The 17255-nt window shown below is 37.8% G+C and overlaps 2 protein-coding genes across 2 annotated transcripts; both read left to right on the top strand.

The window, feature by feature from the left end:
- Positions 1–2524: 2524 nt before the first annotated feature.
- LOC107506623 (olfactory receptor 1L4-like) lies at positions 2525–3453 on the top strand. Its single transcript, XM_016137352.2, is given in 2 exon segments — positions 2525–3320; positions 3323–3453. Coding segments are annotated over 2 exon segments (927 nt in total).
- A 3370-nt stretch (positions 3454–6823) lies between these two features.
- LOC107506622 (olfactory receptor 1G1-like) lies at positions 6824–7765 on the top strand. The gene has a single exon (XM_016137351.2). The coding sequence runs from the start codon at positions 6824–6826 to the stop codon at positions 7763–7765; it is 942 nt and encodes a 313-aa protein (XP_015992837.2).
- Positions 7766–17255: the final 9490 nt, after the last annotated feature.

Below are 17255 nucleotides of genomic sequence, written 5' to 3'. Positions count from 1 at the left end.
GAAAGGCAAGGAACTGGATCCTCCTGTGCAGCCTCCAGAAAGGGACACAGCCTTGTCAATACCTTGCTCTTTCTGACGTACAGAACTGTAAGATAATAAATTTGTGTTATTTTAAGCCACTAAGTTTATGGTACATTATCACAACAGTTATAGAAAATAATACACACTCCCATCCAAATTATCCTAAAGAGCAGAAAATACTTGAGAACTCTGTGCCTTTCCCTCTCTTCTCAGGAAAGCCCAGTTTGTCTGAGGTCTGCACCTTGTTGTTTTGTGCCTTTCAGCTCAGCACCTATGCCCCTTCCAGTGACCTCTTCGGTCTCTCCCCCCAAACAAGCCAGCCCTCTTCTCCTCCGCCTGGGTTTCTCTAGATTGCACCCCCTATTTCTCAGCTTACACAATTAGGTACTGAATACTAATAAGAAATATTATTAGTAGTGTAAGTAACATCTGCACAGAACTTTGTAGATCTCAAATTCTTTTCAAATATGTTGTTTAAACTTAACAATCAAGTTTTAGAGATGACATTTTATTTCCCCTTTTTCAGATGAGAATAAAAAAAGCAGAAGCATAGATGTATTCCCAAGAGAAAATAGCTAGTAAGTTTCTGAACCAGAAGTGATTCCTAAATCATGAACTCTTCCCATTAACTCTTCTGATCTTGGAGACTAGTCTCTGGGTTGCTAATATAAAACACACAGCCTTGCAAGGAGCGATCAGTAGTGATGAATCTAGAAAGTCTGTCAGCCAGTATTTATTACACGGCTACTATGAACCAGGTACTATGTAATTCTCTGGGAACAATGAGGGGCAAAGCAGACTTAGACCCTAGTTTGGTAGTACTTTCATCATGGACCTCTCCAGATGCTGCCCATGCCTTAGCAGCCCCCTTTCCTCACAGAAGGATCCAATTTGGACCAAGCATCAAATATCTCAGCATCTCAGTGAGAAAGGAAATGCTTCGGGAACCAATGCTACTGTCTGTAAGTACTTTTTAAGGTGTTAAAAGAGAAACAAAAAGTATGAATTGTCCTATGAAGGGCAGTGAATTTCATTCGAGATCACTACACCTTAACAACAAACCATGAGTAGGTAGGCTTGCTTTTGACTCATTGTCAAAAGTACCAGAAAGATAATGAGGACACAAGAAATATAGGGAGTGGACGTCCTCTAATTTTAAATCTACATTCCTAAATCTACCCTCCCTGACCTGGGATTATCTGACTACTATTTGCAGGCTTTCTTTTCTGCTCTGCTTTCTCTGAAGCCAATCCTGTATCTCCGTAGGGTAGACATTAGAAGTGCATATTCTGTTACCCAATGATTTCGTTATCAACCCAGTTGGCTACTGGCTGGTTCTAACTCTATGCCTCAATTGTTTCTTGTCTAGCTCCATTTCAACTGAGTCCCCTACCTTTGTAGATAGATGATTTGTACCTAAATTCCTGCCCTACTGGAGCCTTGGCTTATTTTCTTTGGCCCTAGTCTTTGGGAGATAAAGGACCCATTACTGAACCTCTGCACCTTCCTATTCATACCTCTCAGAGTTTTTTTTTTTGTTTTTTGTTTTATGGGTTTGTTTTCTGTTTGTTTGTTTGTCTGTGTGTGTGTGTGTGTGTGTGTGTGTGTTTTGCCAGAATGCTGCTTCTCACATTTCTGTTGTCCACACTACCACTCCTTGGAGTCTTCTTGCTTATAAGAGCACCCACCTGTTAGTTCCTCTATGTCTGCCTTCAGGCCATCCACCTATCTAAACCACCATGTTCGATGTTGGGTAAAACAGTTCTCCAACTTTCCATTTACCCTAGACAGATCCACATTCTGATGAGTGTGCCAAATTTCCAAGTTCCAGCAGCTACTAACATGACCTTCCTGCCCATAATTAAATTCTCAAACATGTTCCAAAACTATTTTCATTCAATAGGGACTGGATCCAGGAACACATCTCTCTAATATTTTGCAATATTAGGGAGAATTTAGGATACTCTAATATCCTTAACACAGGGGGAGCAGAAAGAGAGAAATCTTTGCCACAAGTATCACGTGGGAACAATGAAGATTAGCAGGCTGATCAGCAAGTGAGGCCAGAGCAAAAAGATGTGTCTATATACAATTTGGGATATTAAGCAAAATGATTACTTTCTGAACACTTATTCTACTATCATTACCTGTATTCTCAGAATAGCCTATGAACATGGGTATTATAAGTTTAGTCTTTGAACAAAGAACGAGAGTTGAAGTATCTTTTTCGACTTCACAAAATCAGATGCAAAGTTGAAACTGAGATCAAGGTGTGTCGACACCAATCCTATAAAGTTATATCACAGAATTGGTGTCAATACACCTTGCTCTCCATCTCAGCTTTGCATCTGATTAATTTTGTGAAGTTGGTCTAGGTGAATAACTCCACTTGTGTAGTGCACAAGCTGGAATAACTTGTGACATATCCCCTCTACAAGACTGAAGACCCCAAGCCAGAACACACACCTAACATTCCTCCCTATTTCCTACTTGCAGGAAATCAATGCGATGGAGAAACCAGAGCCACATAACTGAATTTATCCTTCTAGGACTGACCAGTGACCCCAAAGGGCAGATAGGGCTTTTTGTCAGCTTCTTGGCCATGTACCTAGTCAATGTCGTTGGCAATTCAGTCATCATTGCTGCCATCAGGGGAGATGTCCGCCTCTACACCCCCATGTACTTCTTCCTCTCCAACCTGTCCCTGGTGGACATGTGCTTTACAACTGTCATCGTGCCACAAATGTTAGTGAACATGGTGACTCAGAGAAAGACCATCCTCTTTGCCCAGTGCCTCACCCAGATGTATTTCTTTGTGGCCTTTGGAATCACTGACAGCTTCCTCCTGGCTGCCATGGCCATTGACCGCTACGTGGCCATCTGCAAGCCACTGCATTACACCACAACCATGAGCCCTCGGCGCTGTCTTCTGCTGCTGATAGCATCCTGGATGGTGTCCCACCTCCACTCGCTCATCCACACGATTCTCATGGCCCACCTCTCCTTCTGTGGGCCCAACGTCATCCGCCACTTCTTTTGTGATGTCCAGCCGCTGCTAACGCTCTCCTGCTCTGACACCTCTGTCAATGAGCTTTTGGCCTTCACAGAAGGGTCCTTTGTGATCATGAGTCCCTTTATCTTTATTATTGTCTCTTATGTCTACATCGCCCGTGCTGTTCTGAGGGTCCCGTCCGGGAGAGGCAGGTACAAGGTCTTCTCCACCTGTGGATCCCACCTTACAGTTGTAACGCTATTCTATGGGACCGTAATATCTGTGTACATTCGTCCCTCATCCACCTACTCAGTGAAAAGGACCGTGTGGTCACTGTCATTTATACAGTAGTTACTCCCATGCTGAATCCTTTTATCTATAGCCTTAGGAACAACAACATGAAACAGGCCTTGAAAAAGCTGATTAGGAGGGCAGGATAACATAATCCATATATGGTACTTCTCAGCATTCATTCATTCATTCAACAAGAACCCATAAAACACCCAAGCTGCGCCAGGGACTGTACTCAATTATCAAAATATAGCAAAGATGTGTCAATCACAGCTCCCTCTTCAAAATTAATTATAGTTCAATAAGTAGGGATGAGACAACTACAATAAAAAATTATTGTACTTTGTGGCAAAAATAAATAAAATGGGAAATCTGTATTGATATCTTACTGTATTATATACATAGTTTCCTTCTTTTTCTTTCTGAGTCTCTGGTTCATGTGCCACATACATGGCCAGGACTGTGCGATCAGAGTCCTGATGAAAAGGAAATAAAGGCTTTTCTATGTTTTGAATCGGTGATGTGGGTCAACTCACGTGGAGCCTCAATAAGTCAATGTTCTCATCATATGAGGTATTAATATTATGCATGAAACCCTGGGGTCTGGCTGTTGGATTCTTTTTTTACCTTTAAGACAGCTCATAACTTCTCCAAAGCTGTTTACTTATTTGCCACAGGAGACAGCTGCACAAGCATGATAACAAGATGCTTTTATTGTGAGTCAAAAAGCTTAAGTTACAAGTCAGTCTTAGAAATTGTGTCACCATTATCGAGCCATTAAAAATCCCTCTAAGTGTCACTTTTCTTGTCTATGTACAGATAGAAGAAATTATCTCGCCACATGGCTGTGGGTGTCAAATGGGAAAAAAAATGTTACTCCCAGGTTCTGGCAACCACATGACACATGTAGGGCCACGTGGTGAACTGGGGAAAGTGGGTAGGGAGGGAGGGAGGGAGGGAGAAGTAAAAGTGGGAGGGAGAGATGGAGCGAGATCAGGGGATCAGGAGATCGAGGACCTGGGGTTCTGCTTTTATGGGGTCAAGGGAGGGGGCCTAGAGTTTCCAGGGCTCACTCTGTATTGTTGAATTGAAAATGTAAGAACCAGAACTTAAATCATGAGAAGAGAGAAAAACAAATAGTCCAAATAGTCAGTTATTAAAATCAAGGAAGATCTCTAAACACAAGGTGCCTAGGGCAGTGTGTGGTGCAGCCTGGCTGTTTATCTACTGTGGTGGCAAACAATGTGTTTATTGGATGCCTGGGTAATCAAAACTTAAGTCAGGCACTTGCATTACAAAAAGAAAAGCCAACTGTCCTGGCTACAATAACTCTTCCAAGAAATCCAAGCTTTCAGTTATAACATGAATAACTTCTGAGGATCTAAAGTACAGCATGGTGACTATAGTTAATAATGCTGATTTGTACAGCACTTGAAATGTGCTGAGAGAATAAATCTTAAGCATTCTCAGCATAAAACAAAAAAAGGTAATTATGTGAGGTGATGGATGTGTTACTCTGATTGTGGAATCATTTCACAAGATATATGCATATCAAATCACCACATCGTGTACTTTAAATGCATGATTTTATTTGTCAAAATTACCTCAATAAAGTTGAAGAAAAATATTAATTGAACTTAACTGATAAGAAGTTTTTCCCAAGGTCTTCCTCGAAACAAGGTGTAAAAAGAGGATAACCTCACCAACAGGCTAAAAATGATTACTTAGTGAGCTTGCAACTTATACTAGGAGAGCCAGTGGACAGCTATGAGAAGATGCAGCGGGGGGTCTAAGGAGAACATGGCTTTGAATTCAAACCTAGCTCTGCTATTCATTTTTAATACACCTGTCATTTCTGGTTTATAGATGGACAATAGAATAACCAGCCTCTGGAGTTCTGTGAAAAAAAGTTGACTTCCTGTGTAAAGCAAAGAGCACAGTACCTGGCCCATTGAAAATGCCTGATAAAGGTTAGTTATGATTGTGATAGCATTTGGAACTTTATAACTGGAGTCAGATACAACTGAGTTTTTTCAAAGAAATGAGAGCAAAAGGGACTGTGCGATCAGAGCCCTATGTTTTGAAGTCATGGAAGATATTTGGTCATCAGTTCTACAAGTAACAATATGAATGAATGTAAAAACATAATACTGGGTGGAAGAGGCTAAATTGTTCCATTCATATAAAAGACAAAAACAGCTAAATATAAATAATATGTGGTTTACACATATATTGCATAGCTGGTAAAACCATGAGAAAATTGTTCCTTCTGTTTTATACAATTTTTATGTGCTGTTTCACAATTTTATAAAAGTTTAGTGGATTTTGCACGCGCAAGCCCCTATTATTTCTACAGACTTTTGTAGACCAGCCATATCTTTTCCTCCTCTTGAGTCACAAGACACAAGTTAGTTTACTTTTTCTACATAGGGAACTGTAGGAATTAGAAGTCTGATTGGGTGGCCCACCCTATACCAAATCTATTCGATTCATTTAAACTACTGTCTGGCTGGGAAATTGTAGGCTTTCTTTATGGAGACTGGAATCTGATTAGAGTGTATGGACTCCATAGCAGGTTAGGGTCCAGGGAGTTGAAGCCCACCCACTCCCGGGCCCAAGGGACAGGTACCAGGAGTCCTGGGCCTGGTCACTCTAAAACACAAGTGTTCCTGACACTGCTGGGTCTCAAGAACCAAGGCCCAGAGGGGACAGCCACCAGGTTGGATATCTGCCCCATCTTGGCTCTAACTAACAGGTCTGGGATTGAGCCACAGGAGACACTGCCTGTGAAAAGCCCACAGCTCTTCCCGGCCCCTGTGCCTGAGCACAGGGTGCTCCAGTCCCGAGTCTTCGGTCTGTGCTGCTGTTACAGGGAGGAAGAAAACAGAGATTCTAGCAATTGGAGAGAAGTAGGGAAGGCGAACAAACAGAGGAGGCAGAGCGAGCGCCTGGTGATGGTCACGGAATCTGAGGATGGTCAGACTTTCCAGGTAAGACCTCAGGGGTGGACATGGGAGATACTGCGCTCTCACTCACGCTCGCTCATGTTCTCTCTCTCTCTCTCTCTCTCTCACACACACACACACAAACACACACACACATCGGAGAGAGAAACAGAGACAGAATTGTGCTTAATAATCTTCTAGTATGCATATCTCTAAGATGTCTTACTCAAATTTCACAAGAATATGAAATTGAGAGCCTTCTATTAAAAAGGATTGGTGGGACTAAGACTCTGGAAGTTTCTTCCAAACTAAACTCCAGTTCAGGCTCATCCAGGAGGTCTACAAGACAACTTACTAGACAGCAAAAATGCAACATTCACCCCAACAAGATCTGCTATTGTCAGTGTCCCTAGATCTTACCTCTATGCATGTTCATAGGCCTGCCACCAAGAGACACCACTGCATCTCTGAGAACTCTCAAACATATGCAGAAAATATCAAAGGCTTTGAATGATATAACTTTTGGGAGTCTGCATATATCTAAGCAAGATTTGTCTCCAAAATTCCACTTTACATGGGAAGCAGAAACCACACCAGCGTCTCTGACTTCCTGCTCCTGGGCTTCTCTGAGCACCCAGAGCAGCAGCCGCTCCTGTTCGGGCTCTTCCTGGGCATGTACCTGGTCACCGTGTTGGGGAACCTGCTCATCATCCTGGCCATAGGTTCTAACCAGCACCTCCACACCCCCATGTACTTTTTCCTGGCCAACCTGTCCTTTGTTGATACCTGTTTCTCTTGCACCATTGTCCCCAGGCTGCTGGTGAACATCCAGACACAGCACCACACCATCTCCCACAATGGGTGCCTCATGCAGATGTATTTCTTCATAGCACTGGCCATGATGGATAACTTCCTGCTGGCTGTGATGGCGTATGACCGCTACGTGGCCATCTGTCTTCCTCTACACTACACCATGATCATGTGTCCTCAACGCTGTGTGCTACTGGTTGCCACACCCTGGCTCTGTTCACACGTCCTGGCCTTCTCACTCACTCTCCTGATGTCTCAATTCTCATTCTGTGCCTCCCATTCCATCCCACATTTCTTCTGCGATGTACCCCCACTCCTCAAACTTGCCTGCTCAGACACCCATGCTTTTCAGATCACGATGTTTGCTGAGGCAGCCCTCTCAGGAGTGGTCCCTCTCTCCTGTATCCTGGTCTCTTATGCCCACATCATCCATACCATCCTCAGGGTCCCCTCTGCTGGGGGGAAGCACAAAGTCTTCTCTACCTGTGGCTCTCACCTGTCAGTGGTCACTCTTTTCTATGGAACTGTCTTTCTGGTGTATTTCCAACCCTCATCCTCCTACTCAGCAGACACTGGAATGGTGGCATCTGTGATATATACAATGGTGACTCCCATGCTGAACCCTGTTATCTACAGCCTGAGGAACAGGGACATGAAGGGGGCTCTGTGGAGACTCTTTGGCTGGGGAAAATACTCTATTCAGTAGAGAGTGATTCCCCAGCCTAGACCCTCAGGCTCTTTGCAATGCCTTCCCCCCTGGACTTCTCTCCTTGTAATTCTGAAAACTCAGACTCAAGGTAGAATAAATGCTTGGCAGCATGAGCAGGCTTAACAAATAGAACATATCCTGTCCTGGAAGAACTGGAATAGGATCGACTGGTCCAGGACAGAGCTGCAGCCTGGAAGAGGAACGAGTCCTGCAGGGTGACGAGATTTGTGGGTATCGGCGTCCAAGCCGTTTCAGACCACAGAGTGCGGGCTACCAAATAAATGACATCCAATAGAACTCAGGTTCTAAGAGGAAGGCCAGCAAGCAGCTCAGTCTGTGACTAACATCCTACCCAGTTAGAAGATATACTGACAAGACCTGAGAGGGTTGCAGACTCTGAGTTTTCAGTGACCATATGCAAGCCCCTCACTGGGACTTGCATATGGTCACTGAGTTGGAAGCAACTCACTGATGGGATTAACCTTCACATAAAAATAAATAAAAAGACACACTACTTTCTGCGCTGAAGAGAGCAAGAATAACTCTAGGAGAGGAAACAAGGAACAGATGAGAGGTTGGCCCCAAATCTCACAAATGGGACATGATTTAAGATTCTAATATTAAGTGATTATGAGTTTTTTGGACAAGTTCTTGATTCTCTGGCTCCTAACCTGATTTGTTTCATCTTTCCTACTACAGAACAAGACATGCTCATTATAGTAAATTTGTAAAACATAAACAATTAGGAAAAAAACACTCAGTATCTCAACATTTAAATTTTATTAAATTTATTTGGGTTACATTGGTTAATAAAATTATGTAGTTTTCAAGTATATAATTTTATCATACAACATCTGTATACTGCATTGTTTGCTTTCCACTGAAAGTCGAGGCTGTCATTTTCTATCAGGTTCTTCTCTTACTTTGTTTAGAAAATACCAGAGGTATGTTGATACACATTTTGCTTAATCTTATAATGTGAGTGATCTTCCTAAACATTTGGCTCTCTGAGATTACAATGGAAGAAAGGTCCATGATTAATAGAACATTGCACCGCTATTGAAGGATTAGGGGATTTCTAAGCTTTCACTAATAAATAAAAATGCAAAAAAAAAAAATCTCTGAAAAGAAATAACTTTTATATACATAGTCTGATACTTTTACTATTTCAGAAATGGAATATCTAAGTAGAAAATTTTTAGGGTCTTTAGACCTGTTTCCAAAATGCTCAACGAGGGAGCCCTTTTGTCAACATCCTCTCCATGTTTTGACGAACACATTTGCCCCTCAATTATAACTAATATGATAGCCAAAATGGATGCTCCTTGCTTTAATTTTAAATTCTATCATTACTGGTGAAGGGACTGTTTTCCACAGTTTGTTAACCAATTTTTAAAATTCTCTTATTCTTTATTCATATCATGTGCATGTTTTCATACAGTTTTTTATTGAATTATGTGAGCCTTTTTATATTAAAGATATTGTATCTTTGTCTCCTTTGTCTTGGTAATATTTCTAGTTCATTCTTTATCTTAACTTTGTGATTTCTTTATGTAGAAAAGTTTTTATTTTATTTTTAAATCAAGATTTTTTCCTCTTTGATATTTCTTTTGCTGGTGGTATAATTTAAAAATTCTTCCCTTTTCAGAGTTCATGCAGTCAACTTTTTTTCTTGCAGAATACAGTTTTTTTTAATGCAACCATGTATAACTTTAGAATGAAATCATATAGTTAAAGTGGTTCTTTCTCAGCATATGCCTCTCACTTTCTCGGATTCCTCTTCATTTTGTGTTATATAATTATTAACAAATATAAATGTTGACTGCCTCTGAACAGGGATCTGAAGAAGGATTCAGAGGTGCCAGATAAGCTTGGTTGCATGTTCTGGGTGCTAGTGATGTGAGTGTGTTCACTTTGAGAGAATTCATTAAACTGTACATGTATGATTTTATTCATTTTCTATATGCTACAATAAATATTTCTTCAATAAAATGTTTGCTGAACAAATATAAATATATATTGATGTTGACAATAAAGAGTTGAACATCAGATAGAAGGGGGGTTGGGGAAATGCCAAAAAAAGGCAAAAGGATTAAGAAGTATAAATGGATAGGTACAAAATAGACATGGAGATATAAAGTGTAGCATAAGAAAATAGTTAATAAAGGTGTAATAAATATGCAAGGAGGAAATGAGGTACTAAATTTAGTGGGTGATCACTTTGTGAGTTATGTAGACCTCTAATCACTATGCTGTACAACTGAAACTAATATATATTTTTTAAAAACCTCATTGAAGTGTACAATGTAAATATAAGCAACTAATTGTCTATTATATTTCAATAAAGCCAGAAAAAATGAAAAGAGTTGAACATCATATACCATAAAAATATTGGCATAACCATTTGCAACAACATGGATGGACCTAAAGGTTATTATGCTGAATGAAATAAGTCAGACAGAGAAAGATAAATACCATGTGATTTTACTTATATGTGGAATCTAAGGAACAACAAGAACAAACTAATCAAAAACAGTCTCACAAATATAGTGGACAATTTGGTCATGGACAGAAGAGAGGAGTGTTGGGAGGCTGGAGAATGAGGTAAAGGGTTAAAGAAGTACAAATTAGCAGTTGATAGTTGGTCTCAAGGATGGGGAGCACAACATAGGGAATGTAGTTAGCATTAATATATTGGCTAGGTGGGGGGCCAGAGGAGAAGGGAGCAATTGAGGGGATCGCTTTATGAACTATATAGATGTTTAACCAATGTACTGTAAACTTGAAACTAATTTAAATAAATAAATTTTAGAAAATATTGACATAGCTCTATTATTATTAAACAAATAGATTTTAAGGTGAAAATCCATTTTACTGATATAAAGCTTTATGTTATAAGAATGAAGTCTTTCATTCACCAGAAAAATGTAAGTCTATCCTTTCTCAGTTATAAAAAGCCATAGATGTATATACATTTAAAAAAATGAATTAAACAAGGAGAACTGGAAAAAAAATCACTCTTTGTGGGAGATTTAACACACTTCTCATGGTAATGCATAACATAAATAGGTTTTGAAAATTCAGTAAAGATTTAGAACATTTGAAAGGCACCATTAACATTATTAATTTAATAGACATACATAGAACATTGCATTCAGTATTTGCAAAAAAAACTCAGCCTTTTCAAGATTTTAAGGAAAATTTGCAAAATTTGCTCATTTACTAAGCCATAAAGCAAATCTCAACAGATGTCAAAGGGCTGAATTCATACAGACCACATGCAATTAAGCTAAAAATCCTAACAAACTTATAACTAAAAATCCCCACATATTTGAAAATTGGGAAATGCAGCTAGGAATGATTCTGGAATTAACAAAGAAATAATGACTATTAGAAAAGAAAATATTTTATCTGAATGAAAACTAACATTCAACATTACATTTAGGAAATTACATACAAAATTTATAATCTTAAATAAAAATGTTACTTAAGACTATTTGCAACAGCATGAATGTATCTTGAAAAAGGCTACAGAATATTATATAAGAACCTATCTTAAAAACCTATTAAAAAATAGCAAAATCAATCCAAGAGAGAAAAAAAGATGAGAGCAAATCATAACAAAATAGAATCACATACATGATTAAGCTAAAAGATTATTCTTTTGAAAAGATAATTTACTATTATATATAGAAAACCCTAAAGACATCATCAAAAAACAAAAAAAAACAAACAAAGACAAAATGCTAGAACTAACAAATGAATTCAGCATAGTTGCAGGATATGAAATCAATATACAAAAACTTGTTGCATTATTGTGCACTAATAACAATCAGAAGGAAAAAAGAGAAAACAAGTCCACTTAACAGTTCATCAAAAAAAAAAAAAAAAATACCAAGGTATAAATTTAACCAAGGAGGTGAAAGAGCTGCACACTGAAAACCATTAGACATTAACAAAACAAACTAGAGACACAACTAAATGAAAAAATATCCACGCTCATGGATTAGAAGAATTAATATTGTTAAAATGTCCATACCGCCCAATGTGATACCCAGATTCAATGCAATCTCTAGCAAAATTCCAATGGTATTTTTCACACAAATAAAACAAAAGAATTCTAAAGTTTGTATGAAACCACATAAGACTCCAACTAGCCAAAGTGACCTCGAGAAAGAACAAAGCTGAGACATCATGCTCCCTGATTTCAGATTATATATCAAAGCTATCGTAAGCAAGACAGTATAGTATTGGCATAAAAACAGACACATATCAAAAAAAGAGATTAGACGGCCCAGAAATAGTCCCATGCATGTATGGCCAATTAACTTATGACAAAAAAGCCAAGAATATACAATGGGGAAATGACAATTCCTTCAAAAAATTATGCTGAGGAAAGTGGATAGCCACATGCAAAAAATGAACTGTACTGCTATCTTACACCATATACAAAAATTAACTCAAAATAAATTAAAGATATAAATTTAAGACATGAAACCAAAAAACTCCCGGAAGAAAACATCGAAGGTAAACTCCTTGACGTTGGTCCTCATGATGATTTTTTGGACCTGACACTAAACAGAAAGGCAACAAAAGCAAAAATAAACAATTGAGACTCCATTAAACTAACGCGCTTCTGAACAGCAGAAGAAATCATTGACAAAATGAAAAGGCCATGGCTGGGTCAAATATATGGAGATGGAAGAAGACTCCACTTTGGATGGCGAGCACACAATGCAATATACAGATGGTATTTTACAGAAATGTATGTTGATACCCACATAATGCTATTAACCAATGTCACCCCAATAAATTTAATTTTTAAAACAGAAAGGGCAACTTACAAAATGGGAGAAAATATCTGCAAATCTTATATATGACAAGGGGTTAATAAAAAATATATATATAATGAACTCATACAACTCAATAGCAAAAATCAAACAATTTCATCTAAAAATGGGCAGAAGACATAAAGACGGCCAACAGCTACATGAAAGGATGCTCAACATCACTAATCATTAGGGAAATGCAAATCAAAACCACTATGAAATATCATCTTACATCTGTTAAAATAATTATTACCAAAAAGACAAGAAATAACACATTTTGATGAGGATGTATACATTGTTGGTGTGAATGTAAATTGGTGCAGCCACTAAGGAAAACATTATGGACATTAATCAAAAATTAAAAATAGAATCACCATATGATTCAGAAATTTTATTTCTGGGTATTTATCTCAAAAAAAAAAGAACACTAATTAGAAAACATATATGCACCCCATGTTCACTACAGCATTATTTACAATAGCCAAGACATGGAAACAAACTAAGCATCCATCAACAGATGAATGGATAAAGAAAATATGGTGTATATATATATATACAATGGAATATATTCAACTGTGAAGAAAGAATGAAATTTTGCCATTTGCAGCAACCTGGACGAAACTGGAGGGTCTTATGCTTTAAGATGTCAGACAGAGAAAGAAAAATACTGTATTATATTACTTATATGCAGAATCCAAAAAATAAAAACAAAATAAAAACAGAGGCAGATTTTGGGGGTGACGGGAGTCAAAAGGCACGATTTTGGTTAGAAAATAAGTCGTGGGGTTGTAATACAAAGCATGGCGACTATAGTTAATGATACTGAGTTGCATATTTGAAAATTAAGAGGCGAATCTTAAAAGTCCTCATCATAAAAAAAAAAATGAAGCTATATATGAGTGATGGATGTTAACAACTTATTGTAGTGATCATTTCAAAATATATACAAATATTGAATCATTACAGTATATACTTGAAACTAATATATTATGTCAATTATAGCTCAATTTAAGAAATCAAAGTCATCATATTTATAGAACCATTGGACTAAAATCATATAATACAAAAATAGCATCTCGATAAAAACAAGAAAAATACATTTGATATGAAACAACATCCACTCATTAAAAAGACCTCTAAGGAAAAAGGGTGAGTGAGAATAGTGATTCAAACTTCCAGGTATAAAAAAAAAAGTCTTGGAATGTAATATACAGCATAGAGAATATGGTCAATAATTTTGTGATAGCATTGTACAGGGTCAGATTGTTATTAGACTTATCATGGTGATCACTTCTTTAGGAATATAAATGTTGAATAACTATGGTGTACACTGAAACTAATGAAATATTGTATGTCAGCTACATGTTAAAAAATTTTTTTAAGTTTTCTTAGCAAAAAAAGTAATAAAAGGAATATTTCTTACAATTTACTTCTTATTCTTTTGGTAATTTTTAAAAAATTTTCTACCAGATTTATTGGGGTAACATTGGTTAATGACATCATATAAATTTCAGGTGTAGTACAACCTGAAATAGTACAACATCTGTATACTTTTTTGGGTGCTCATCACCTGAAGTCTAAAAGAAACTTTTTAGTCTGAAAAAAATTACCTTTTCAACTTAACACATATACGTTAAGTGATGGTTATATACTTAATTCTTTCTTGTCCAAAGAGGAACAAAACAAAATACCAGCTCTCACCACGACTATCCCACATGTACTATCCCACATCTAGTGCAGTAGGGTGAGAAAAATAAATAAAAGATAGAAATTCTCTAAAGAAAAAAACAAAGCTGCATTTTATTCACATATGGCATTTTTCATACAATTGCAATTCAAAAGAATCTACAGCTGAGCCATTCAAGTTAATAATTAAGTGTCCTGGTATAAAAACAAATGAAAAATAGACACCCGCCACGTCACAACATACACAAAAATCGATTCTAGGGAAATTAAGAACTAATTATGAAATGCAAAACTATAAGGTTTTTAGAAGAAATGCTGAAAAGTATCTCCCGAACTCAAGGAAAAAAGGACTTCTAAATCAGACACAAATAAAGTAATAAGAAAAAAGGACATATTGATGAATTCATTAAAATATTAAGTTTATAATAATTTGTTCAGTAGCATATGCATGTTTTTATACAGTTTTCTGTATGTGCTGTTTGTTCATACAGCACATACAGAAAAGATAAACCACAAACATAGAGTAAATATTTCTAATACATATTATCAACAAAGAATTAGTATTGAGAACACTTAGTGTTGTAAATTAGAATATAACAGATAACTAAATGGAAAAATGAACACTTACACAAGCAGTTTTAAAATTAGAAAATTAAAATGTTAATCTTTAAAAGGTACTTGATCTCATTATTACTTACTGAAGTATAAAATCATACCATCAGGAGACAACCCCCCAATATACACATTAAAAAGACTACAGTGAAAAATGTTGACACCACCAAGTGTCATCAAGGCTGTGGTGCACCAGATATTGCTGGAAGTACAATTTAGTACATTCTCTCTGGAACTCAGTTTGACATTGTATACTAAAACCAAAGATACAGACATTCTAGGATCCAGCAATTCCACTCCTAGGTATGCACATGACAGAAAGAAATATATGTGTGAACCAAGAAAATACATACAATGATCAATGCAACATTATTCCTAACAGCTGAACAGCCAACTATCCTCTCAACAATAGATTGCACGCGTACATGTGGCATGCCATACAATGGAGCGACTCACAGCAATGGAAATGAACAAACTAAGGCTATCCAGACGAATATCTCTAAAGTAAAATACTGAACAAAAGAATCTAGAAAATACAGAATTATGAGTGCATTTAAATAAAGTTTAAAAACAAGCAAAACTAAAATTAAATATTACAAGGAGGATAGAGATTATTTTACTTAAAGGAGAGAAAAGTAATGATTAGCAGGATACACAAAAGGAGCTTCAGATCTGTGGGCAATCCATGTTCTACTTCTAAATCCAGTAAGTGATACATAGGTGATTGGTTCCCAATAATTTCGTGAGTGGTAGATTTGTGTTTTGTACAGCTTTCTATATGTATTCTACTTCATTATTTCATCTGTTATTTTTATTTTTATTAAATTTCGGGGGGTGACATTGGTTAATAAAATTACAAGTTTCAAGGGTACGAGTCAATAAATGTCACATGTATATTGCATTGCATGTTCACCACCCAAAGTCAAATCTCCTTCTGTCACCATATATTTGACCCTCTTTACCCTTATCTGCCACCCCAACCTTTCCCTCAGGTACCACTAAACTGTTGTCTATGTCTATGAGTTGCTGTCTTGTTCAGTTGCTTTCAGTTTTATAGCCACATATTAGTGAAATAGATAACAATATATGGATCTTGAGAATTGATATAGTAAGTAAATGAAAGCTATTTCATTTATAACAATAAATGGGATCCAAAATTACGTGAGTGCTTTATATTTAATAAATCAACTAATTTTCATGAGTCAAAAAATTAAAGGATAATAATAAACCTCACTTTCTTGTCTATAAAATGGACTGTAGAGTAGCCAGCCTCTGGAGTTTTGTGAATATTAAATAAGTTGACTACCCGTGTAAAGTAACTAGCACATTACATTATTTGGCCCAAAGAAAATCCCTGATAAAGGTTAGTTGTTATGATTAAGACAGTATTTGGAACTTTATAATTGGAGTCAGATACAACTGAGTTTCTTGAAGAAATGAGAGCAAATGGGAAAGACCAGTCAGTGGAGGTAATTAGTCATCAATTTCAAGAATCCATATTCTAAGACCAAAGTCGGCTCTCGGGATAAGATTACTTTCATACAATGGGGACAGAGAAGAGGACACATGGAACCCAAATTACTAAGTAGGGCACCTCTCGATACTTCCTTTTCAGGTAGAACAGTGCATGCAGCAACTCTGACCTGAGAAGGGCATGCTTGTCAAGGTCTCAGACCCCCCAGGGCTGATAGAGTGGGTTGCACACCAGGTCAGCCCTCAAGTCCTGCTGGGGTGACAACTGAGGGTGAGGGGAAGTTAGAACGGGTAGTGGAGGAGGGTGAGGATGAGTATTACTTGTAACTTCAAAACCAGCTGTTTGAAGGAGGTTCATCCCACTTCTAAGTTCATCTTGAGGAAAAGTGGCTCATGAATTCCATGGGAGAACTGCCTGCCATAGGCATGTGGAGAACTGGATCCGTGTGGCACAAAGCTTAGACTGTGACAGTCATGAAAATGTGCCAATCAGATGTCTAGCGGGAGCACAGCTGAAGAACTCTCCCTGCTTACTGCCCCTCCCAACCCACCCCACCCTGTCCCCACCCTCGAACAGGTTGAGACAAAGACCTCACTTACACAGGCTGCTCCTAGCCTGTGACTGAGCGGGACAGAGCTACCAGGACAAGCCCATTTCCAGAGACATACAGGACTCTTCTGACCAACAGCTTTGATTCTAGAACACCCACACCACCCCACCCCACGGCACCCCACCACTGGTCTAATTTCCCCTTTTCCATTCTCATTAAATCTCGTACATTCGGATCCCGTCATGGTACTTGCTTCTCAGATGCCAAACTAACGTATAACCAATGACCTTGCAAATAATTCTGCTCCTTGGTACATACCCTAGAAACTCGAACAGG

This window comes from Rousettus aegyptiacus, unplaced genomic scaffold, assembly GCF_014176215.1.
Source record: "Rousettus aegyptiacus isolate mRouAeg1 unplaced genomic scaffold, mRouAeg1.p scaffold_m13_p_3, whole genome shotgun sequence".
NCBI classification, from domain to species: domain Eukaryota; kingdom Metazoa; phylum Chordata; class Mammalia; order Chiroptera; family Pteropodidae; genus Rousettus; species Rousettus aegyptiacus.
This window is presented reverse-complemented; position numbering and strand designations above follow the sequence as displayed.

What these genes read in the sequence shown, in the direction of transcription:
- LOC107506622 (XM_016137351.2), top strand. Translation starts at nt 6,824, where the DNA reads ATGGGAAGCAGAAACCACACCAGCGTCTCTGACTTCCTGCTCCTGGGC.